This window comes from Amphiura filiformis, chromosome 15, assembly GCF_039555335.1.
Source record: "Amphiura filiformis chromosome 15, Afil_fr2py, whole genome shotgun sequence".
Taxonomy (NCBI): Eukaryota; Metazoa; Echinodermata; class Ophiuroidea; order Amphilepidida; family Amphiuridae; genus Amphiura; species Amphiura filiformis.
The window spans coordinates 3,074,362-3,101,421 of record NC_092642.1 but is presented as its reverse complement, the minus strand read 5'-3'; the positions used below and the strand labels follow the sequence as shown (position 1 = coordinate 3,101,421).

Genomic DNA, 27,060 nt, shown 5'->3' with positions numbered 1-27,060 from the left:
TGATCAGTGAAAACAAACGTTTAAATGAAAATTTTTATTCTTTATGCAAATCACACATTATTGCTTGAAGTGAAGACATTTTAATTTCGAAGTGTATATAAAAGATTTGCTTTGTATTGTTTTTGCAAACTGTTTTGAATATTTTCATCACCTGTTGTTATGCGATATTTTGATGGTTAGTCGCCCTTGACATTCCTTGACATTCTTGTCGCACCAGAAACACTAGCGTAGAGTGTCCTGCAGATAAATCATGAGTGTTGTCACCCGTTACGTATGGCATTGTACGCTAATTTGGCCAATGAGAATATTGTGGCAACGTTGGTTTCACAAGCCGATGTCGCCGAGCGCTGACTGTCGTTTGCATTTACTTGCAAGCGACAATCACAAATCGTTTACCGCGATGTGGCAAGTGGCATGACACTATGAAACCAGCGTATTGGGGCAAGCATTTTTTGGCACGCCGTTTGGAAATATTACCCCCATCCGGCTCATAATTATTGCACGCGTAGCTTCTTATTAGGATTAATATAGACAACAAATGTTTTATCATAGTCACACCATATGCAAGCAAAGAGCGATAAAGCTGTAATCATAGCGTTTTTATTTACTCAAATCATGTGAACTGATTTATGATCTGTAAGTTGAGACTTTGCTTATAAATCGGATATCGAATCTGTTTGATTCTTATTATATATATATATATATATATATATATATACGTGTATACATGCACAGTGAGCCCAAACAGCTGGTTTGCCGCTTTATAGTGAACTTCATGTTCAACCCATGTTTCAACCATCATGTATCAACCCATCGGATCCCAAAATGTTGGTATTACATCCTGCGTCAATTTTGACGGCAATACCAACGTCAACATCACAACCAACGTCGACGCCAAAGGACGAATGATCAACAACGACGCAGGATCTGGGAACACATTGTCCTTTCATGACATTCACTATACGGTGCAATATAAAGAAGGAATATTCAAGAAAGCTGAAAAGACTATCTTGAAAGGAATAAGGTAACGTAAAGATGAAAGTATCTTAACCACGTAACCCCCAGTAATAATTGGAAATTATATATATACTTACAGTGCATGCACATGTATTTCTGACATTAATGCAGTGTGCACGGTAAAGAACGTCACAGGCTATTCGAAAAGAGCAGGGAATCATCCCGGTACTGTTGACTGTACTTCAAAAATACATGCATCTACTCTAGGTTCCAGAGTAAAAAATAAGAACCGTTTGTCTGTACGCAGTGCGATAATACTCATACATATGAGGGAGGCACTAATAAGGAAGAAGTACCCAGCAAACACAAAACGTTTTCGACATCATTCGCAAAAGGTTATAAAAGGTTGTCAGAACACGTTTAAATGTCGGGTTATATAAAGGGTATATTAAGAGTATAAAACGTTTTCATAATCTTAAAAACATTTTTGATAATCTACTGCTCAGCAAACAAAAATGTTTTACAGAAAACGTTTAAATGTCGGGTTATATAAAGGGTATAAAAATGTTTTAATAACATTCCAAAAAACATTCTTGAAAACTTGATACAAAACATTCTAAACAGAATGTTATTTTGAGGTTGAAAAAATGTTTTGCGACATTTTCAATAACGTTTTAAAAACGTTTTCATGACCTTTATATAACCCGACATTTAAATGTTATTAAAAGGTTTTGAAAAAACATTTTAAGAACATTTCTGTGTTTGCTGGGTTCAAATATTTTAACATAATGTTATTTAAGTAATGACACAATATTTGGCAAAAATGTTTGCAAAAGTAGTTTACAATAACATTTTTGAAAACATTTAAAAATGTTGTTGTAGTGTGTTTTCATACAAAACGTTTTAAAACGTTATCATGACCTTTATATAACCCGACATTTTAATGTTATTAAAACGTTTTTACCTAAACCAAAAGCCAAATTATAACTTATTTAAAATGTTTTTAAAACGTTTTTGTGTTTGCTGGGTATATAGCCCTATAAGATGTAAATTAAGCTAATACTACCGGTATACAGGCATTTAACCTGGGCAGTGGCGCATATTAGGGGGGTGTCGTCCATGATTGGGGGACACCGGGTCTAATTGGGAGGGAGCACAAGCCGTTTTTCGGCAATTTTCCTATGGGATTTTCTCAATTTTGCAATCGATTGGTGGGGCACGAACTGCCTCTGAAAATTTTGAGTGTCATTTTTGAAGTTCTCAAAAAGTGTCCTATAAAAAAAAATTTCACAAATGTACTGATTTTTGAGCGGGGCTTATATTTAGACACTGAATGATGGTTGAAAACATATTTTGAAATATCGCTACATTCCGTCAGCCGTATGACGTATTCGACATTTTCAAACATTTTTGAAAATTGGAACATTAGTTTATTATTGTCTACTCTATATATTCACCAAACACCATACCTCAAAGTGGCTTAATTGGTAAGATATTGATTGATTTAATTATGTCGTATTTGCAAAACCTTGAAATGTCAGTATTTGCCGATCATCTATAGGTGACACCGGCCATCCGGGTACTTATTTTACATGACGCTACAGTGCCTACACTTACGGTTTTCAACCCACAATAGACCATGGAGCAGTGCGACTAGTTGAAGACTTGTAGCAGAGGCTGATTCAGTTTGTTTACCTTTTGTTTTGACCTCGAATCGAGCAAATTTCGGGCCGATTTCGGTAAAATAAAGGTTAAAATTGCATTTTATGTGAAGCTGAACACATGAACATGTAGAGGAGAGTCTTTATTTTTGTTGTTGGCTGGAGGCCCCATGTCGAGAAGTTATAGAAATGGTAGTATTTTGGCCGATTTGAAAAGGGACAAACCACAGAAAACTACAAATTTGACTTCTGAATCGGATTTGTTGTCAACGGAGGTCAACGGCTTGTGACGTCACTCCGGGGTCACCTATACTGTGCAAGCCCAGTATGTCGTATCTGCAATTTGAAGAATTGCCGTTTCACATAGTGACGTATTTGAGCGACGTATTTGTGCGACTTTGCCATTGCCCGGTAAAATTGCGGTTTGTCCTTTTCACATTGTGACGTATTTGCTCAACAGTTTCACATAGTGACGTATTTGCACGGCGTATTTGTCATTTGAACGGCGAAATTGTCATTAGCTCATTTCACATGTATTATATTTAATATTGATTTTTTTGGCAGAATTATCCTCTGATAGTTATAAGTGAATTACCTTGAAAATATGGTATAGGCCAATTATTATTGCTTTTAACCAGGTTTTAATCGACAATCGTTAAGTTTTCAAATTTGATTTTCTCGAAATGCGCATTTTGCAAATTCGTCACTATTTAACAACAAAAAAGCGCAGTGATTTATAGTGCGCTACGCACAGGCACAACGCCTAGACGTTGATCCACAAGCCTCAGCACACTTTACAGGTTGTCGCTGACCACTACGGCCCCACATCATTCCATAAACCATTTAACAACAAATCAGCTGCTACAAAAGCGCACACCCTAGACATTCCACAAATAACCATCGCAACCAGGATCAGCTCCCCGAGTTTCGTACGGGTAACAACGAGACAATAAGCAGTAAGTTCCTTGTCCAAAGGTATTTCAAGCTAACTCATTTTTTCACGAGAGCATACTAGGCACCGCCAGGGTTCGAACACGCAACCTCTCGCACCATAGTCGAACGCCTTAACGATTGAGCTAACTTGACTGCCTAATTGATACGGCCTACGATTCGTTGGAACCCGCTGTTTATGGAACACCCTGTATAGGCACTAACAGCTTATAACGCTGACGAAAATTCAAACTGGCCAAGTACTGGGTTGGGCATTTTTACAGGACAGGCAAGGGTAGCCGACAATTGGGCGCTACGACGGTAATCAGGTGTTGATAATGAGTCATATCAGCTGTCCCGCCTTTTCCAGATTTGCCACAAAACATTAATAATTTCAATGAGTTTATGTAGTGATGACCATGAAATTATTATACATTTATATTTTCATTTCAAAATTGTTTTGTTCTTTCCCAGCGGTGTCTTCAAACCAGGTTTAAATGCTATAATGGGTCCTACTGGAAGTGGGAAAACAACGTAAGTATGAAGTATATCATTTCAGATGAATCAAATTCAATGATACAGGTATATTCTATAATTTCCTGAATTCCATCAGCCATTCATAATTTGTTCACATTCGAATCAACTTTATCTTATCTCCAGCGGAAAATACCCAATTTTGTTCAGATATTAAGACTAAGCAGACATTGGCATGGGACTTTGTAAATTGACGATGAATGTTTTGTCAATCAGAATATTCAATTTAATAATTCGCTTTTAACATAATTATTGTCTTAATATTTTGCAGTCTTTTGGACATTTTGGCTGCTCGTAAGGATATCAGTGGGCTCACAGGGAGAGTTCTTATCAACGGCAAACCTCTACCGTCTGATTTTCGCCATATTTCTGGATACGTTGTTGAGGTATAACAATAAAGTCAAGCTTGTCGAGGGCTCAGGGCAACACTGCGTCAAATCCATTTCTGCCGAAAATAAGATTTTATTAACGCATTTTAATAAGCCTATGATTCATCATGTTCATAGTATGGCGGAAAAATTCTTCAAACACAATTTTCAGTTGAAGATTCAGAATGTGTGTGTCTTCAAAAAGTGTAAAGTCAGGGTAGTCCATTAAGGACCTTTTGATGTTGCACCCACGTATCAGAATTAATCTGTTATAGGAATCCTCTTGGTAAACGGACGGTTCTGGAAAGCGATAGGTAAACCATCACTGTAAATGTCAAAAAAAAGTGTGAAGATAATATGGTTCGGCATTGAAGAATCTCCACATAGTCATTGTCGATATATACCAAGACTACTGTATAGTGCTAATGTTGGGGCCAACATAGTCGTCTACGTTGGTCAAACGTTAATTGGTTACAGTAAAGTCCATTTGGGGGCATTGACCTTTAGTCGAATAGACTATGGTGATGAACATCAATCGAATGCAACGATTATCAATCAATTTGTTGGCATTACGTTGGAATGCCAACGCTGTACCAACATTGGCCAATCGGCGGCGTTGGCGACCAATGCCAACGTGGGTCCAACTTAGTTTTACTTTATTCCTTGAACTATAAACATAACCTTAAATAACCTTTACATCACTGTCATTGACAATTATTGGTACAGGCTGTCCCCATACATACCAAACTATAATTGATCAACTTTTCAAGTTCTGAGTTATTTCTTTCTGGGGGAGGGGGATACTCTGTGTATCCTGAAGAGTAGGCAAATATCTCATATACTTGGCTGACCAAACTGGTTTCGCCTTATTGTTTAAAAACTCTAAATCGCAACCAGCCAAGTATTCGAGATATTTGCCTACTTTTCAGGACCCAAGGAATCCCATATTATTCTCTTCTCGATTAGATCTTGAAACAACGTAAAGATTCTTCAGACTTTTTTCTTATTTATTTATTAACTTTAATTTCCAAATGGTCAATTTCAATATTGGGCTAGCATATTCCAGTTGAAATCCATACACCCCATTATGGAAGTTATGACCTTAAACTCCTACACAGGGAAGTTTGATTTTAAATAGGATTACCTGACTGGATGACTTCATTTAAAATCTATACACCATCTGTGGAGGAGATTAAGGTCAAGTCTTCCATAGTGAGTGTATGGATTTCAACTGGAATAGCTAATTTCATTAGTCCATTTTCTTTTCAATGTCCATTATATAGAATGATGTCGCTATGGCAACACTCACCGTCCGTGAGAATCTGACTTTCTCGGCAGCTCTACGTCTTCCTTCCTCAGTTAACAAGAAGGAAAGAGAACAGAGAGTACACGATGTCATACAAGAACTTGGACTTCAAGATTGTGCCGATACAAAGGTTCGTTGTAAACAGAAGAGTAAATGGAGAGAGTCCACACAATTGTATGGGGAAATAAAAAGCAGTGAATCTCAGTCGTCACGGACATGATCATTTACCTAGTCCTATATTATCAATCGTCCTGAATTTGTTATTTATCTATTCCACATTAATTTGGTGTAACCTATATTGCACAATGGACGCGTCGAGGCCTAATGCTCTTAAAAGCCATAATGTACGCTCTTATAATAAATTATGAAATTGGTTATTTATTTTTCAAACTTGATTTTGGCATATTTGTAATGTTTACACATCTCCCAACTTCCACCTAAATGGAATCACCCATATTTGTTGTGTTTCTAAGTCAACAGAGCGAAGGTAGACATCAAGTCATTATTCATAAAATTATAACTTTATGTCCTCCAGTTAAAGGGCCTCTTTCACCTTGCCTTGTTACTTCAGCTCAAAATGGACAGAACCCCTTCCCCAAATAATTACTAGTATTATTTCAGAATTTTGAGTATAGAAAAACAAATTTGAAGGAAATTGTACATTACAGCTTTTAGGCGTGTTGGAGCGGTGCCTGAACAAGCGATGTTTGTGCTCAAATATTGAGAAAAATAAAAAACCCAACTCAACGGCAAAGGTGTGGCTCAATACGAGAGATCACAAGACTCATTCTAATGTGTTTTATGTTTGCCCAATGTGCCTGATTTTTCCTGGGAGTGAAAACTTTTGATTTGGCTTATAACTATACATATGCAAATGTGACAAGTGGCTTCTTTGACTCATTTCCTAAAAGATCAACATATAAAGTTGGAACATATTAATTATTTAAGCAGACTTACCCAAACTTGATGGGAAAATGTGGTCTGAAGGCTCCGACTCGCTTTAAACCTAGAACTACTGAGCCATATTTTGTAACACGGCCTATCAATTATAAACGTCATAATTATACCGTTATATTTGGTACCAATGTGTAGCTTTGGGTCTCTTCTATCCAGTGAAATCAAAATAAGTACACACATCCCGCACATAAAGTCGCTAATGACGTCATAATGTGAGGGCGCCCATGCAAATTTTGGAAATTCTGGCCATGTACAAAAGTATAGGCAAAATTTATTTTCGAAGTGTCCAAGATTCTACAAAAAATGCGTTTTTCACATAATTTTTTCCTCAATATAAAAGGAAATGACTATTTCAACTTAACAAGTAAATGTCAGTAGCTCTTGGAATAATTTTACATGAGTGAAATGAAAATCATTGATTTTACTATAGACACCAATGATGGGCCTCACACTCCCCCCACCTCTATTGTCATAACCCCGGGTAAGATGCTGGGGTAATATTTGTATCACTAAAGTGAGCGCAAGGGATGGATCTCTAGTTAGCTTAGGCCGTTTGAGCGTAAATACGTGCGTCTTTATCATGTTTTCTAACGGATAAAAAATCTTGGGGGTTGGTACAACTTCGTAATTATAGGGTTAACCTTTGCCAAATCTATTATAGGATTGGCATTCCGTGCTCTATTACAAGCCCGCATTAAGGTCACCGAGGACAGACCGCGAGACATCCCTGGTGTGGACAATATGGTTTTTTAATATAATGTTTGATAAGAGGAATATTATTTTCAGATTGGTAATGAATATATCCGCGGTGTGTCAGGAGGAGAGAAGAAGAGGACATGCGTTGGCATGGAATTGATTATCAAACCGGGAATTCTGTTCTTGGATGAACCAACCACAGGACTTGATGCGAGTACTGCAGTGTCCATCATGAGATCATTGGAAGAGTATGATCATTTATTTAAAAAGTAGTATGACATGTGGAATTGCAAGGTCCAATTCCTTTAAGACATGTTGGAGTAGCATGATCGTTCAACTACAAAAATCAATGTTCATTGTCTAGATTAGATGATTGAAGATTTAAATGGATACGGAATTCACTAAAATATGTCTTAATCTGTTGTTTTTCTGGATATATGTGTTGTTTTATAAATGAAAGTGTTTCGTTTTGACACGCTTTACATCATAATAAAAGTGTCACTGTAATTTTAGAATTTTTGGTCAATCCCACTTCAAAATATCAATTTTCGCCAGAAGTCATTGCCATTCACATGATACCATGATTCGACACATTCATAACAGCTCACTCTAACTTGCATTGAATCCAAAATGATTGTAACTACTGCCACAAGTTTGGGCCGCAACGAAAATACGTTCCCGTCTGAAACAAGTTAAACAGGTTAAACGTCACCATTAATTATTAACATAATTAATGGGCGATGTCAATAATTGGACTGGCAGGAGCAACCGAACTGATGGCAGTGCATCGTACTGTGAATCGCGAGAATTTTGTTCCATTTTTCTAAGAACTGACACATTGTCCGAATGCTGATTATGTCTTGTAATTTTATGGTCTCAAACACAGATTAACACGGGGAGGACACACGATCATATTTTCGATACATCAACCGAGGTACCAAATTTACCGTCTTTTTGATACATTACACTTGCTCTCAAGGGGTGAAACTGTTTATCATGGTGCAACTACCGATGTCTTGGAGTTCTTTAAGGACAATGGTAATATACTATTTTTTATATAGAATACCCTACCACTATAGGGGGTGTTTAATGGTGAGTGCAGATAACGTAGAATTAATTTGACATTGGTGCCATTGCCTCGAGTCAAATCTGTCGTATTGCACAGCCAGTTGCGGCCCCGGAAGCATAGAAGCCTTTATCCGTAACTTTGTCCACCCTTCTCGTTGTGTATATCATGTACCACCATTTAAAGCAAAAAATCACAGAAAATTCCATTATTTAAATTCACTTTTCCTCCCTCCTAAAAATATTTTTGTGACGTATTTTGGTTAAATCCTCGAATGAGTGGCACATCCAAATTGTGTTTTGAAACGGATGTGAGACTTAGTTTTGTGAGAATGCGAGTACCCATTACTGGAACCCAGATGTGCTTGATCTTTGTGGAAAATCAAGCAATTGTATCAGCCAATGACAAGCCTTGATTGTATCCGTTTGTCTGCAATGCGTCTACTGTACGCCACTCAGCGGCAAACGGCATGAGTGTATGAAACCGCAAGTGTCACTCAAATCTTAATAATTCTTTGCCGGAAACCAGCAAGGAAGAAGTCATCAACATAGTGCATCCACTGGCCTCTTAACTTGATAATGTTGTTACGTTGGTAGGTTATGTACGTCAGGAACAGGATAACCCAGCCGATTTTCTTCTTGATTCCATACATCAAAACCAAGCAGGAGCTGCAAGGATACCCAACACCACTAAAGCGGGTGCCGCAGGTAATTTGAGAGAGCGATTGTTTGTAGATTTTGTGTATATTCATTTGGAGTAGACATGGTTTATTATTCATATCCATGTATTACATATTCCGAATATTTGGAACACATTTTCAATAGACTGGTGTATTTTGAATGTACCAATAAAGTGCAAAGGTAATGATGACACGACTGGTCTCCGATGACTTGTTTTGCTGTTGTGCTGGTGTTCAGATGCGAAAAAATGTGGCACAAAAAGAAAATTCACAGTTGGGAACCGTAAATTGAAGAGAACGTGGTGTTATAGTCTTCTCTGGTGTTTGACATCATACGGACTGTGCTAACAACAATACAACAAGGACAATACAAGCCCGGAATACCAGAGTTAAGGCCATATTATGTAATCGGAAGTCTTGCGGCCGATATTCCGTCGGAGCTGCAAATCGCCGGCACAAACTATATAACGTTGCCTGTAAATGAAGTAGTTTCCCTATCGATGTTTAACTTACACGTTCCATTCTGTTTAATTCATTTCGTGGCCTTTCGACGGGGCACGGGCCTTTCTTTAATTTAACAGATGTACATTCAGGTGGTGGCTCTAGCATATTGAACGGGGTGAACATACACGATACTGAAGAAATGGAACCCTGTCAACCACAAGTGTTACTTAGTGAATGCTTCAAGAAGTCGGATTACTACAGTCATGTGGCGACAGAGGCCGATGCCATGTATGAGAAATTCAAATTTGAAGAAGCAACAAAACAGACATACAACTACAGAACCTCCGTTTTTACACAGGTATGTTCGTTATTTTATTAAACTAGCTCTATTTACAGTGTACCCTTGAAAATGATACTATATGACCACATCTAGTCTTGTACCGTCGTAACCGTCGTGCGAACATAAAGACCTTACAAAAAGTAACGCAGTCGTTAATTACAAATGCGCCTATAGTGTCATCGATTTCACAATATTTAAACATAGAAAGGAGGATGCATGTACGCGCATTTTGATACCACATTCATCCAATGTCGTCCAATATTAACAACACAGTAGTGTTTTTAAAAGAAAATATCCGAATTTAAAAGTTGCTGTTTACAGCGATGAATCAGGACAATGGTTATCAGAAAAGCATTGTGGCATGTAAAATCCGTCAATATCGTCGCGCTGAATTCATATCGTTATGAACACGGCAGAGTGCCGAATACGCAAAATTGTTGTTCTGAGTAAACGGCGTTTGAAAATCTTGGTACCATTCCATTGGTCCTTCTAAAAATTTAGAACATTCGTGAGCACTCATTTGAAATGTATATTATAGAAGTGAATGTACACGCATTTTTGGCAATACTTGCATGTCCTGAAATAATCGATATATCCCTCAAAACGCGTTTGAACAGCTATTCGGCTTTATGCTGTATCCAAAACGTATCTACCACTGCGCAGAGAGAGGTCGAATACGCATTCAACTACGTGTAAACCATAGCACGCATTCTTAATTTGGGGCTTTTGTGTAGAAATTACTGGTTGTCCTCCTGAGGCTATGTAGACTTAACTTGCTATAATAGTTATAAATAGTCATCCCTGTAATATTTAGCAAAAACTCGAGGATATTAAAGCAAAAATAACAATATTGGCCTATATTTTGCGTATGATTTTGAGGGATTTTCCAATTTCACGGGCGCGCACTAACATTATTAAACCACAGCAATATCACGTGTGGGAATGTTTGTACTTATTTTGGTATCACTGGATAGAAGATACCTTCAGCTATACGTTGGTATCAAATATATTAGTATATGACATGTAATATAGAAAATTCGGGGTTTCCCGCTATACAATACTATAGATCAACATGATTTGGACAGCTAAGTATACGATTCGTCTCTCTGCCGAATTCATTTATCGCACTTAGGCGCGATTCGTCCAAATCAAAATTTCAATAACTATGTCGGTGAGTAAGATTTACCATTAATTTTTGGTGCAAATAAAAGATAATCTGAAACATAATAATAAGCATACAAAAACTCGATTTGCTCAAAATTCGCGATTCGTCACTCTGCCGAATTCATAACGATATCAATACAAATAACTGCAACTTTGGACGTATGAGCTATCATAATGAGCGTAAAATAAACCATCCTTTTTTCTATGTTAAAATATTGTGAATGCGAATAATAGTTTTTAAGCAAGGCCTAAATGTGTATTTATAATGGTTGTGTTACTTTTTGTAAAGTCTTATGGTTCAAACCGCCTTTGAATTCAAATATATTTAAATTTTGTGTAAAGACAATTTGACTAGCGTGAGCGCGCTGATGCTTTCCTGTGTAGCAGTGACATTTTCTATAGTCCGAAAATGCTTTGATTCGACGGTACTTCAGCATGGTCAGTTTAAAAGTTCTTTTGTCTGAATGGTTGATTAACAAACGAAATTGTTAACAGCACATGCACAGTGATAACTCAAGTATACATCTCGTACAGATCAAGAAAAAATGGAGGACAAGGAGATTCACATTACAGCTAAAGACAGTAAGAAAAGAACAACGGAGACGATAGAAAATGTGACGTCACTACATTAATGAAAACAACATCTAAAGCTAGAGACATGAGAATGTGAACAAATGCTGGAGAAGGACTACAAAGGACTTCAACATGTTCAAACAGCAAGGGGTGAAAATCGTTGTTTGCTCGATATCCAGAGAATTGTCACTGTCAAACCACACTTTACCACACTTGTCATTTTTATTTCACTTTTAATGTTGTCTGATGCATACAGACCCCTGCATCAAATATTAAGTCAAAAATCTTGTTTTCGTATCAAGAGAGACAAGTATCAACATAGTCCTTTGTCTTCGGGGACAAGAAACACCATACAAACAAGGGAGCTTCATGAATTGGAAAACATTGCTAAACACCGCAGATGGTACTAAAATATAGTGCTTGAACAATAATTTTATAGAGCAATAAACAATTATGCTATAAATGTGGCTGTAATGATTTTTTAAAATTATTTCACTGATTTTTTTTCTCAGTTCAGACATATTGGAAAGAGAGCGTTTCTAAACGTTATTCGTAATCCACGAACAACAATACAACAGGTCAGTGTCACTCAGAGGGAAATAGGGCACAAAACATGGTACAAAATGCGCACCGTTTCTTGGTAGTAAAGAAATTACCGTACTTGCCGGAACGGATTTGGGTTAGGGTTAGGATCTGTGTTAGGGTTTGGGTTAGGGTTAGGGCTTCCGGCAAATACGGTCATCGTCACTCTCTTGGTATATTTTGATATTACTGACTGCGAATAAATCCGTCATTAGGTTCAGTCTTGTGGGGAATACTCTTAATATACTCGCGAACTTGAAAATCCATGGCCGAAAAAAACGTCATTTACTAACCATATACCGCTGGCTATGTATTGGGTGTAAAGTGGGTGTCGCCTCTGACTATGCTGGCACTCAATTTCGTTTCAAAGCAGTTGACCAATTTTTCACAAAGCCAGTTGAAGTATATGAATCAGATATAGAATGTTACATAAGATGAACATTCCCCCCTTTCCTGTAAATACAGTTGATCAGTTTCTCACTGAGGTGGGGGCAGGGCATAACCTACAAGAGTAGTCTAATGAGTTTTTACTATCCATGACTTACTAATGAAGTAACAATTATTAATATTTTGCTGTAATACTGTTTTTCAGGCAGTCACTGCTATCGTTTTCAGCATTATCATGGGCACACTGTACTTCCAGATAGGCGGAGCACCAGCAAATGCTATTCAAGACAGGTCAGATTTTGACTTTGGCGGCGACAGGGTGCATGGGGACATTTTCCCCGACCTTAGACTTTGGTCCCTCCCTGTCAAATTAAACAATCGGCAGAGTTTCCACTTTTGGAGCAAAACGATGCAAACTATTCTTATAAATTTTAGACCGTTCCTATTCCTTGGCAATTTAAAGACTTATTAACCTATTTCGTTCCGTATATGTTCTGCACGTTTATTTTAATACAATATATTTCATAAATGTTTTTTTTTCTTCTTTCTTTAACAGAGTTGGAGCCTTATTCTTAATAGTAATGCAAGGTAACTTTTTCAACATGAACACACTGGAAACCTTCATTGCTGAACGATTTATATTTCTGTAAGATAATCTTCTCCTTCCATCCCTTCTTTCTATCTATCTCTCTTTCTCTCTCATACACTCTCCGATTCTGACATTAGTCTGATATTACGGCATTTTCACCCAGAAATCCAAGATGGTGGCCGGCACCATCTTGAAAAAATTAATTTACGCTCTACCAAATGTGGGCCATCTTGGATTTCTTGGCAAAAATTATGCTATAACGTCAAATTAATGTCAGATTCGGATTTCTTGGGGTCGACTTACCCGAAAAAGTGTCTTTGTACACAATTCTAGGTACTCTGGTTCAAAACTTATTTTTTCAAGATGGCACCCGGCGACCGCCATCTTGGATTTCTGGGTAAAAATGAGGTCGTAATGTCAAAGTAATGTCAGATTTGAAATCCTTGTGGACGATTTATCCAAAAAAAGTGTCTTTGTACACGATTTTAGGTCCTCTGGTTCAAAACTAAATTTTTCAAAATGGTGCAGGGCACCATCTTGAATTTCTGGGTGAAAATGATGCCGTAATGTCAAACTAATGTCATACCCGAAAAAGTGTCTTTCTACATGATTATAGGTGCTCTGGTTCAAAACTTAATTTTCAAAATGGTGGCGGCGGCCATTTTGGATTTTGCCCTCTAGCGAAAAATGCCGGGATTTTCGCGAGGGACATGGGGGCTAAATATTTTCTAAATAGTCCATAGAAGTCATATCAATCGTCAAACCTTACTAGCCAGAGAATGGTCACGGAATTGAGGTTTTTGACTATACTATTATAACGATTCAGGAAAAGTATAATTAGACCCATCTGCGTCAAGCACGATACTCCCTTCTTCCAAGTACACTGAAATATTTGTTATGATCTTTTTTACATTTTATTTTTCTTTTATTTTTTCTGTTGCGACCAATATAGCGAATATTTTGTCTAGTAATATTTCGTCTATATACAAAACCCTATGATTGTTTTTAGCTACTTGATACTTGTCCTTATATAGGGTCCACAACTTATAAGTTCCCCCTAATACTTTTTAAAATAAGTCAAAAAATAGTTTACGAAATGTAAAAATGTAACAAGGTCTGCATAGCCCTATTTGTTTTACACATGTGGACCAATTTGTAGCGTCACACATCATTGCGTTCAATCACAAATGGTTAATTGTGTAAAAAAAGAGGCCGTTTTAAAAGTTGCACCTGAGTGCATAGCAGTCAGGTTTTCTTTAACAAACACATGAATAGACCTGGCTGACTGTATATTGTTTGAGATCAGATGCAACTTTTAGCACTGTTTAAAAAAACATTGTGACTGAACGCAATGACGTGTGACGCTATAATTTGGTCCCTGTGTGTAAAACAAATAAGGCTACCCAAATATTTTTATATGTTTGCATTTCTTTAAATATTTTTCGATTTATTCTAAAAAGTATTTAGGGGGAACTTATAACTTGTGGACCCTATAGAAGGATATTATGGACCTAAATATTCAAATTATAAATTCTTATTATAAGACCTAATGATTTTTAATGGCTCTCATGTTCGCCCGTATAATAACGCCATTATTTGCTAATAAGCCTATGCAAATGTAACTTTATCCGTGATAGTGATCAATCCATGCCTTTTTAAGACTTTGGTATCTGTTTTGACGAAGGGGACCTCATGGCGTCTTTATATGTATTTGTTTTTTTGGTTTTTTATTTGTTGTTTTCAGACACGAGTCAAGAAGTGGCTTCTATCGAACTTCGGCTTTCTTCCTTGGGAAACTGTTCTGTGACCTGCTCCCTCTTAGAGCTGTCATCATATTTCTCTATGCAACAGTATCATATTGGATAATCGGTAATTTACATATTATAGGTTTATGATAACGTGAAATGCTTTTTAATTGATTATGACGCGGAAAAATGAAAAATTTGTAACTCCAAAATTTGGCTTGAAATTAAACGAGGACAGTGTGACCAGTAGCTATCAGTGAAAACTAACATTTAAATAGGAATCTATTCTTTATGCAAATCATAAATTATTGCTTTTTAAATTTCCTTGATATTAAAATATCAAGGAAATTGTGTCGATGCCCATTGAATATTTATGATCAGTGTTGACTTCTGTTGACCTCAGTAGCTATGTTTACCAAGATAAAATGATCAAGATAAATTACATCTATATTTCACTTCATATTGCAGCTCTTGCTAAAGCAAAACAAAGTAATATTTTACATTTTTGACCCACCTTTTACTCATACATTCAGAATGGTGACGAATGGTGACACTAACTCATGCTGAAATTGTTTGTTTTTCTTAGGCTTTAAAACTGAATTTATGGCATACCTCATCTTTACTGGTAACTTAGTTGTGACTGCATGGTCCACAGCTGCCCTCTTCGTCTTGATTGGAACCTTCGGGGATAACATATTTGATGTCCTACCCATAATAGGGCTTACAAACATCATTATGGTGGTATGTCATTTCGTACATTTTTCAAGTACGTCCTTCTGTTATGTTGTATTAGGTTCATCTGGATTGTTCATAAATACTATTTGATGGGAATTCATGCTATCAAATCCATTTTTGATGACATACCTTGTTACAGTTTCATGCTGCTACGCAGCACTTCATCAGACTGGCATCCCAGCTTCCTCTTCTTTACTGAAGTTGCTGCCGGTGGAGGCGCTAGAAGCTGGTCGAAAATATTCGGTAAGAAATAATTCCCCTCGTCTCTGTTCATGGTGTTTCGCCCTCGTTTCCTGATCCAAATTGCCTCTCTAATCTGTCTTTTGTTCCTGTTGGTCTCCCTTGATCTGGTATTAGCGTCCTCCCAACCTATAACATGGTTGGTTGTTTTGCGCAACGTGGTCTGTAATAGCAGATTTATTTACCTCTGCGAGCGATTGTTTCCTGACATTGACGAAACCTCACGCTTGTTTGGCACACGTCTAAAAGAACATCAAGGAGAAGCGGAGAAGGCAGCACTTGGGGTACATACTCGGTCACAGAGGAAACAATCTCTCGCAGAAGGAAATAAATCTGCTATTACAGACCATGTTGCGCAAAACAACCATGTTATAGGTTGGGAGGACGCTAATATCATATCAAGGGAGGCCAACAGGAACAAAAGACAGATTAGCATGATTAGAGAGGCAATTTGGATCAGGAAACGAGGGCGAAACACCATGAACAGAGACGAGGGGAAATATTTTCGACCAGCTTCTAGCGCCGCCACCGGCAGCAACTTCAGGAAAGAAGAAGAAGCCAGTCTGATGAAGTGCTGCGTAGCAGCATGAAACTGTAACAAGGTATGACATCCAAAACTGGATTTGATAGTATGAATTCCCATCAAATACGCCCTTCTGTTCTTTAACATGTTGAATGCGTGCATTTAAGGTGGTACTACACCCCTTGATAATTTTATTTTTCTAAAAAAAAAAAGGAATCAAGTTACTACACTGGAATTTCAATGACTCAAGACAAGCGGTACATTATTTATGATAAGAAAAGAGGTACCGCTATAATGTACCTCATTTCCCAGCAAACACAAAAACGTTTTAAAAACGTTTTAAATAAGTTATATTTTGGCTTTTGGTTTAGGTTAAAACGTTTTAATAACATTAAAATGTCGGGTTATATAAAGGTCATGATAACATTTCAAAACATTTTGTATGAAAACACACTACAACAACATTTTTAAATGTTTTCAAAAAAATGTTATTATAAACTGTTTTTGCAAACATTTTCCCCAAATATTGTGTCAATACTTAAATAACATTATGTTACAATACCGTAGAACCCCGTCTACAAGCATATAGTGTGCTTCTGATGAAAGCTACATTAATCCAGTCGCCATTATGGAGTTTGAGCAAATAAATTACGGATCCAAGCATATACAAACAAGTATTATTTTAAGACCGATCTATTGTATTGGTATATTAACGCTTGCTTCGAATTAATTAAGCTTTTATAAAAAACACTATATATGCTTGTAGACGGGGTTTTACGGTATTTGAACCCAGCAAACACAGAAATGTTCTTACAATGTTTTTTTTCATAACATTTAAATGTCGGGTTATATATAAAGGTCATGAAAACGTTTTTAAAACGTTTTTAAAACGTTATTGAAAATATTTTGGGCAAACATTTTTCGCAAAATATTTTTTCAACCACAAAATAACATTTTGTCTAGAAATTTTGGATCAAGTTTTCAAGAATGTTTTTGAATTGTTATTAACACGTTTTTATACCCTTTATATAACCCGACATTTAAACGTTTTCTGTAAAACATTTTTGTTTGCTGAGCAGTAGATTATCAAAAAATGTTTTTTAAGTTTATGAAAACGTTTTATACTCTTAATATACCCTTTATATAACCCGACATTTAAACGTTTTCTGACAACCTTTTATAACCTTTTGCGAATGATGTCGAAAACGTTTTGTGTTTGCTTGGTTCTTATATAATGAACCACCTGTCTGGCATCACTGAAATGTTTGTAAAGTAATTGGATTTCTTGCCCCTATAATATACATAACTTTTCTTACCAGTGTGTACTTATTTTTTGAGAAAAATGCAAAATTAGTCAAAAAATTTATCGGGGAGTGTAGTACCACCTTAAATCCGTTGCGATAAACACTAAGTGCTCCTGTAGCATAATAACACAAAGTGCTACTGGAACACAAGACCACAGAGTGCTCCTGGAGTACAAGAACTCCAACAATACCTCGTCTACCCTTAAAGCCTTAATGTACGATCTTTTTGCAGAATATACCTTTATTTTTATTTTTTCAAAACCGTCTTGTTGGCATATTTGTAATACTTACACATGTTCCAACTTAAATCTATCAGCAACTGTCAAATTCGACCTATTTGTAGTAAAACGGGATGATTTTCTGTTGGTCCGACATATTATCATAATTTTTCAGATTATGATAATATATCGGAATGATCACAGAATGTAGTCTCCTACGAAGCCAGTTTGGTTACGCTCCCTCCACACATGTGGCCCTCCACACATGTGGAGGGAGCGTAACCAAACTGGCTGCGTAGGAGACTAACTCTGATGCTGCACTCGCCGTCTTAATCCAAAAAGTGCGAGATATTTCCAGTGATAGAGGTGAAGTTTATGATGTTGTTTCTTTGCAAATTTCCAATGTTTTTCGCGTCCAAATGTATTGGGAACTTTCATAGTGATTGCATAATAACTATTTTATCTTTTTGGAAGAAAAAAAAGAAAAATCTAAAAATTTAAAAAGATCGTACATTAAGGCTTTAATCATCGTGTTTTTGTTTTTGTATTGCAGCTGTTTGGAGGTTTTTTGATAAACATCAACTCTCCAGTACCTTGGCTAGCTTGGCTTAAATGGTTCAGCATTGTTCGGTATAGCTACAATGTAAGTTCAGCCATAAGTAATTCATAAGCAGTCCCAAAAATAGAGGCTTTTTGTTATAAATGAGGGTAAATCTCAATCGGGTCCTATCGATTCTATATTACGTATTATGGTTTGCTCATAAAACATTGAAGATTAGCCTAGCTAAATGACGGGAAAAGGCTGCAATACTTCAACTGCAATTACAGGCCACATGACTACCGCAAAAAAGGATTTTCATTCGACATGTACATACTCCTATAAAGTTATCCATGACGTGGTTAAGTACAGTAAGCTTTTTTATTCCTATCCAATCACCACTTCTGTGCAACTTTCTCCGTCACCACCAAATATATACATAACAGATTCCCCTGATTCCCTGTCATATATCTCATATCGACACCGTACATCATACAATACCACTGCCTTCTTTCCCTCTTTCCATTTACAGACTGTTCTCGCCAATGAGTTGTCCGGTCAAGTCTTCTGCAATCCATTTCCTGATAACTCTACATGGTAAGATTATAGCAGTTGGCGGTAGCATTGGCGGTGGAAGCTGTGAGGTTTTACCTCTGCAGCGTTCCGTGGGCCCAAAACCTAGTCATTGAAGACCTTGTCCTGATTAAAGAGGAAAGATCATTCGAAACGATTTAAATGAAATATTTTTCGTCCAGATTTCACCTGAAAATTATGTCAAAAGTGGACTGATTAGTCTTCAAGTAACGACGTGACGGAAGTAAGAGTTTGAAAGAGTCAGTGGGTATAATTAAACACAGACATCTCTCTTGGTTTTGCCAATTGACCGTATATGTGGAAAGGATAGCATTCTTAAATAACTATATCTGCTCCATAAACCTTTCTATATTTGAATGTCCCTGTTTTTCAGTGCACACATGTTAGCTATCTGGGGTACTTTTAGACATATTTTTTTCACATGACACTATTTTTCTAAAGGATCCTCCTTTTATAAGTTGGATGTGCCCACGCAAGCTGAATGTTTTGTATTTTTAATATCGTACACTTCCCCCCCCCCAAAAAAATCCATAATATTTATTTTGTCATTAGTTTGCCATTGGTTTGTACATAGAATATTCTGTACACTCAATGGAAAATACTAGTAAACAATCATACATAATGTAAACCACTAGAATGATCATGATTTTCTCCAGAGGTTTCTAGAACACTAAGTGGTGGCGCTATGACACTAATCCAGTACACAGGTGGATTCTGATTGGTTTGTGTTGATGTAATGAGCTATTGTTAGAAATGCTGTAATATGCCATAAATAGTACTGATTATTCCAGAATGGTTGCAAATTAAAAGGCCTGGAGAGTTATTAATTTAAGGCAGCAGTATGACGTTCTTCTAAGAGGGAACTTAGTGTTAGCTAGTGGTGGTTCAAAAATTACCAACAATTGCATGAAGTCTTCGAACTTCGGTTCGCGGGTCTTGCCAAAGGCAGTAGTAGAGCCAATAGTGCTCGATTGTATTGTCGACTCAACGAAACGGTAGACTGAAATATCTCCATCAACAAACTGTGGTATTTTGCTGGACTAACATAGTGTGTTATCTGTCTGTCAAGTGGAACAGAAAGCTTCAACCCAATTGCTTCCATAAAAACCACTCATGTTAGCAGTTGTTGAAATAATGAATCTTTCACAAACTAACACACCTATTCTATTTTATCTTACAGTGAGTTTGGTGATGTATACCTTGGCCAGCAAGGGATTGATTCCTCAGCCAGAAGCATGTGGATGAATGAAATAGCTTTGATTTGTATAGCAATTGGGTGTTATATTCTAACCTATATTAGACTGAAAATGTTGCATCGATTGAAATAGACCCCAACCTATACCGACCAACATTAAGTATGCGAAATTCTAACCCAACCAAACAAACCCAAGAAATTTGCAAAAATTGTCCTTTTTTTTAATTTGATATCGCCTAGCTGTAAATATTATAAAATATGCCTTAAAATGTATTTTTTTAGCAGTGAGCTTTAGAAAGTATATGAAATTCAAAGTGTCGATGGGGTTTTGAGAAATAAAGCAAAATATTGATGGAAATTTGACAACCTCACAAAAAAATGCTTTTGCTCCAAATATTGTATCAAGATAGTATGATTCAATTTGTTAATTGATGGATATTGAATAGTCATTCTCTACATACATGACATAATATACATGACAAACAGCAAATGTGAAGTTTGTGCTCCGTTTCAAAGTTATACCTGTTTTAATGACATTTTTCGGGTACAATTTTGTTAAAAATCATACAAATGCATTTTGAACCCAAATATATCAACTCAAAATGGAAGAGAAACCAATGCCAGGCATAATAGTGTGATAGTTCATATACGTTTTTGTTTACCAGTTTTCCTTTGCTATGTATAGGACATAAACATTTTCTGTCAATTTAAAAACAAAATAATGTTCACAGTTTTACGATTACCATTTTTGTAAATATTTGAACATTTCCCATGCGAATATGAAAGACGCCAGGGTAAATAATGTAGGATAGATTTGAGACAAACTTGGTGTATGACAGTGCCATTGATGAAAACATAATGATCAGGGGGCATGACGGCTGATAACATATACCTAAGAATGGATCGTAAGTTGTTCCTGTTTCACTTGTCGGCAAATCTATTGACGTAATTTCGTCGTCTTTGCGTACTTTAGCACTACTACTGAAAAAGTCAAATAAGATACTTACTTGTCCCTTTTCTCCAGGCTTGGTCCCAAAATAATGATGTGTTAGTTCACATCTTTCGAGCAATTTGCAAAAGCGGTTATATTCCAGCGGAAATATTCAGCACAATGGGGATAGGAGCCGAATAACTTTTGCATTATTGAGATAGAACCACATCAAATCGACATTCAACGGATATTGAGCTGGAATAAACGCGTGACTCATTCTTACTGACAAAGAGTTAAAATAAACACTTTACCTCTCCTCCTCCACCTCGTTGTTCCTGCTCCCTCGAAACAATGGTCCAAATTGTGTTTCTAAGCTTCTGTCTTTCATTGATTTATAAAGACTTTATAGGACTGAGTGCTTCTAATGCTCTGATGAGGTTTGTTTGGGGTCATCTTTGTTTGACATAGGGTCATCTTTGTTTGATATAGCACCTTTGTTTCCAATGGACATTTTATTGTGAAATTCCATTGTACAAGGAATACATTTAAAAAAATTCCACATAGCCCCCGCATGAAAAGTATTTAATTATCTTTGTAATCACTCAAAAAACATTTTGTGTGAATTTTACATCCGAACTAGGTGGAAATTTTATGAGCCTTTTTATTTTACATGTAAAGTCTATGGGGGTGACGATTAGAAATGGACGGCAATATTGAAAAACCCTCATTTTGGGCCATTTTAGACACTAAAATGCCCATAAAAAAGAATAGCACCTAGTTTGGATGTAAAATTCACACACAATGCTACCTGAGTGAGTACAATACATTTCATTCGGGGACTATGGCAAAAACAACAAATATCCTATACCTTAATGGTTATAGAACAACGGTGATAGCTATAGAGAATTTAAATATCTTCATATTTTGCAGGCCTTAGCTACACACGACTTCAAGGCTTTCTTGATCCGTACCAGTTTTTTCTTCACATGAGCGAAGAGTGTAACATTAATCAAAATTTAACTTTTAAAATAAACAATCTGTGAGCCACCACGCTGACTTCCTAGAGAAAGTCTGATTTTGGGTAACAACGATGTATACTATATATAGAGACAAGCGATTGTTGATTTGAATGCTATTAGTAGGCATGTCCACTAAAAATTACTTTTAAATTGATTCAGACCTAACTTATTGGCTGGGAATTGATGAAAGAAACATTTTGGCGTTTAAATAATCTTAATCGGACGTTTCATTCCAGAGATATGGCCTTTCGAGTGTCACGGTTTTATATAGGGCTGCTGGAACATGTTAAAAAGTTAAAGTCCAAAAAGGAATACTAACAGAAAGTGCAACTTTAAGGTACTTTTTCTTAATGTATTTATTAACTAGCTTATCTGGAACATTATATTTGCTTATAACAACATGAAAATAAGATCATCCTGAAAATTTAATCGATTTTGTTGACATTCAACAAAAAATATAAGACCTCAAAACCCATGGTTTGTTTGGTGAAACCTCAAGCATGATCATAGATGGCCGCCATGGAAAATATCTCCATAGAGGAGATGAACAATAAGTGCATTATTTCAAATGAAAAGCGGTAATCTTAAACATTGTTCAATCTTTTAAGGTCAGCACATTTTATCTTCCAAAATTATTATATTTCATCATGGCATAAGTTTGGTAACATTAATCACTACCAATTTTGAGAAATTTGCTCCAACTCAAAGGTTATCTTTACTACATTGAGCAATACATAGTGCATGGAAGCCATGACGGATTATCATGGATAGCATATGAAATGGACATGGTAGTGAGAAGTGCACGGGGAAGTGCATGATTTGAGATGGGCCGCGGTAGGCTTAAACATTCTTAAATTTCTTAACATCCTACACATTTTGTCTTCAAAAATAGTTAAATTTTATGAGTATGTAAGTTTGCTTGTCTGATTCACTCCAAATTCGGAGATAATTGCGTTTGAACACCTGATGCACGGAATGGTGTCACTTCAACCTGTTGTAGTTCTCATCTCATTAAATTTTTCAATAAAAAAAGTTGATCTCTTCATGAAGGAAGGTCCTCTCTATTTACTGACCAAACAGAAAAAAGTTTGGTTAATGTTTTCTGGTGGAATCAGGAATTTCTTGAAACACCCTGATATAGGCCTACATTTGGATCAAAACAAGTCATGTATGCCATTTAACAGGCCTGGGATTTCTTGTATCGATCAGTTTCTCCATAGACAATACGTGTGTGAGTCCACGCACACAGTGAACGAAAAATCGTTCTAGTGGAAACTGTATTGACAGTGGGCATCCCTACTATTAGATTGCGTCGTCCAAATCGGCTTTTCAACAAAACGTGTGGACGTGTTTCGCAGTGAATTTTATGATCTTTTTCATAATTATCATGCACGCCCACCTGTTAAAATCGTGAAACTTATAAGCAATATTGAGCTTTCAAAATTGAGCTCGAAATCAATGTGAGAGAGTGCTTTTAAAGAATACATCTTTTAAATGAGCAAGTGCCCATTAGCAATTACCAGTTATCCTATACTCATTAAGTAAAATAAATAGCTAATGCGTTTGTTAACGCCTGAAACGATTAATGCTCAATGAAACGTTTTATTAATAAACAAATAAAATATGAAGGCGTACGAGCCATTCATGAAAACACATAAAACCTTTCCAGTAGATAATTTGTGCAATAGAGCAACACGATCAACGACATGAAGGCTGATAATACTGTCGTCATAAATATTTACCAAAATATGCATTTACAAGTGTACAATTCAATGGTTGCACCTCTACCTCTGATTAGAGTGATTACATTTTATGGAAATGGTTGAGGAAAGGATTGCCTTTCGAAAAGATAAATTTGGCATTCTTGTCAGAAAGTGGGAACCTGTGTATTTATAATGCCTTAAGTATAATGCTCAAATGTTGTCCAGAGTGTATCGACCTTGGTACCAAAATTTGGCAAATTATATGAGCAACATTGTATATGACTTAATTTTTTTGTCTTTCAGTTTTTCATTGGACGCTTCGCGACCTTGGTACCAAAATGTGGCAAATCTTATGAGCAAGATTGTCTCTTTATCGTATATTGTATCTTTTTTTCATTGGACGTTTCTGTTTTGAATTATATGCAAATTAGCTAATTAGCATAAAAATTGTACAATCGTGCCCAAAGTGCATCGACATTCGGTTAGAGATGTTATGCGTTAAGGGGGAGTCGGTGTGGGTTGACCGGTGTCATGGATGTTAAGGATGTTAGAGTGGAAGTCACGGCCATAGATATTCGTGTTTGCTCAAACACAGCTGTGCCATCTAGTGTACTATTGTATTGTGTAGAAGTATGTTTTTGTGTGGTGGGGTGTGGGGGTGTGTCACTTTAAAATAAAGAAATTCGCGGGCTAGAATGATTTTAAAAACCATTAATTTTAATTAATATTGTTTTAATTACATGCAACATAGGCATTGTTATAAGCGTGCTTAGTTAAATTTATCCTATGTAGACTACCTATCATTCTGTTAGGGATGAAACCAAAACTCGACCAATTGATCAGAACAATAGAAACCGGCTGCAACCGGACGGAACCGCCCGGAACCGGCAATCCACCGCCGGCCGAGTATTGATTTCATCCCTTACCATTCTTTACATATAATTCATATTGTGCTGACTCTTATTCACTATACTACTTGATACTATACTACTGCTAAAATATTTGTTTGCTTAAAATTCTATTACGGTAAATTAATATGGGTTCTTTGTAAATGTTTTATTTTTTACTTTTTTATGTTTATGTGTATATTCGTTGTTTTGATTAAATTATAATTTGTTAGTTAAAAGGTGGTACATCGTCATCAGGCCTCGGCTTTGTGATGTACCTACCTTCATCAAATCTTGTTAATTCACAATAATTGTATATAATGATGCTATAATGTTTGTATGAGATTGATGAAAATAAAGATTGATTGATTGATTGATTGATTGATTGATTGATTGATTGATTGATTGATTGATTGATTTATAATACAATCTTAATAGGCAACAAAGTATTCCATAACACGGAAAACATTACTCAAATGACAATACTATTTAACCTCTAAATCAACGAACCATTTATTATTAATATATTATATACACATATGCTTGTAGTTCATAGAGACATCCGTGTCTAATAACTAAAGTGCTTTACGGGTTACCTTAAGGTCTCATAGGATCCGCTGTGTTAATGTTCCAATACGCGTTAAATCAATCACCGTGTAGAGTAGATAATGTCATTATCCATTAAAGGGAACTTTAACAATGTTCATGATCATGATGAGTTGTCAGTAGCCTTTCACCCGAAAGGAATCCAAAAATGTTCTTGATGCTCTGTTCTGGCTCTGTGACATAGCCAGTAGCTAATTAATGTACGTATCTGTACTTGCCAGAGGTCTATACTTTGAATTTGTTTCTATAGCTCACCTGTAATGGGTTTGAGCACTCTAAATTCCAAAGTTAGTCACTTGTAGAGTAGAGACTGTTCTGGTTGGCTTGGTTTGTCATTTTTTCGACACCGCAGAATGTATATACATGTATAAACATTTCTGTTAAGTTGAAATCATGACAAATTATCCGTCTGATGATTGGTATACCCAATGATCGTAAGTGAGAGTATTCCGTTAAACTATTAGTAACGGTTGCCTTGCCAGAGGTCTATACTTTGAATTTGTTTCTATAGCTCACCTGTAATGGGTTTGAGCACTCTAAATTCCAAAGTTAGTCACTTGTAAAGTAAACTTGTTATATCTGTACTTTTATGTACTTTATCTTCGCCATCCTCCTCAACGGTATTTGGGTACATTTGTTAAATTGTTGAACAGTTTAATGCTCAAAACAACAACTTGCGGTGTCTTCCGTACATTTCGTAAACTACAACACTTCTTTATGATAACACTACTATTTTGTTAAATCAAACCTGGTACCATCATTATTTGATTTTAAGAAATACCTTGATTTTGACCACTATTCTTGTGGAACAATGTATTCGCCTGAGCCAGGAATGTACTATTATTGTTCCGGCCGTATGAGACACGGGGAACTGATTCTGGCTGCGATAGATATTATATGTAGGCGGGTTAGTGTTCTGCGCCTGTATAGAGCTGCGTCCCTAATGATAACTGTTTTATAAGATGTTACTTATAGGCCAAGTAGAAGGCGACTTTTGTAAAGCGCAACCGGGTAATGAAGAACAATTTTTCAAATTGTGAGGAAATCAGGTTCGTGTGCACGAATATTTACACTACTGATTGTGCAATAAGTTTAGCGTTGAATTTGTATGAAAATGATTTTGTTAAATAATGTTAGGAATTAAAAGCAGCCATGGACAATATTTGGAATATTGTTCCCGTCTTTACCGAATGCGTAAGTTGCATATTTTGACTGTTCGTTACAGTGAGGGTGAATCGTTTTATGTAACTCATTTCATAATGATTTTCATTACCGTTTTTTCTATCCATTCTAACATGAAGTATCCTTCGCTAAGACAAAAATTCATTCAGATAATCGTGTTTTTTGTGAGGTGACAACTGTGTTCCTTTGATTTCTTCCACTATCGTCAGTTTTTGACAAATCAGTCTTTCCCTGCAGTAGACCTTAGTTTTCCACATATTCAATACTCGCTTATTCCAGATGAAAGATATGAAAATGATGGGGCCCTGGCAACAGCTAAGAATGATGAAAACATACCACAATTCAGCTATGTTAGTTACGGGTATGATAAATCCGATAATCCATGGCAGGCCAATGATGACCGATAA

General features: G+C 36.4%; 1 protein-coding gene across 1 annotated transcript; it reads left to right on the top strand.

Moving 5' to 3' along the window:
• Positions 1–800: 800 nt before the first annotated feature.
• LOC140172061 (broad substrate specificity ATP-binding cassette transporter ABCG2-like) lies at positions 801–27,060 on the top strand. The gene is made up of 17 exons (XM_072195408.1): positions 801–1,024; positions 4,023–4,082; positions 4,354–4,468; positions 5,734–5,886; positions 7,500–7,657; positions 8,296–8,447; positions 9,072–9,182; positions 9,748–9,956; positions 12,188–12,253; positions 12,850–12,935; positions 13,201–13,290; positions 14,978–15,102; positions 15,565–15,719; positions 18,552–18,641; positions 19,069–19,133; positions 20,311–20,393; positions 26,933–27,060. Exons 1-17 carry the CDS (start codon positions 801–803, stop codon positions 27,058–27,060), a joined length of 2,070 nt encoding a protein of 689 aa, XP_072051509.1.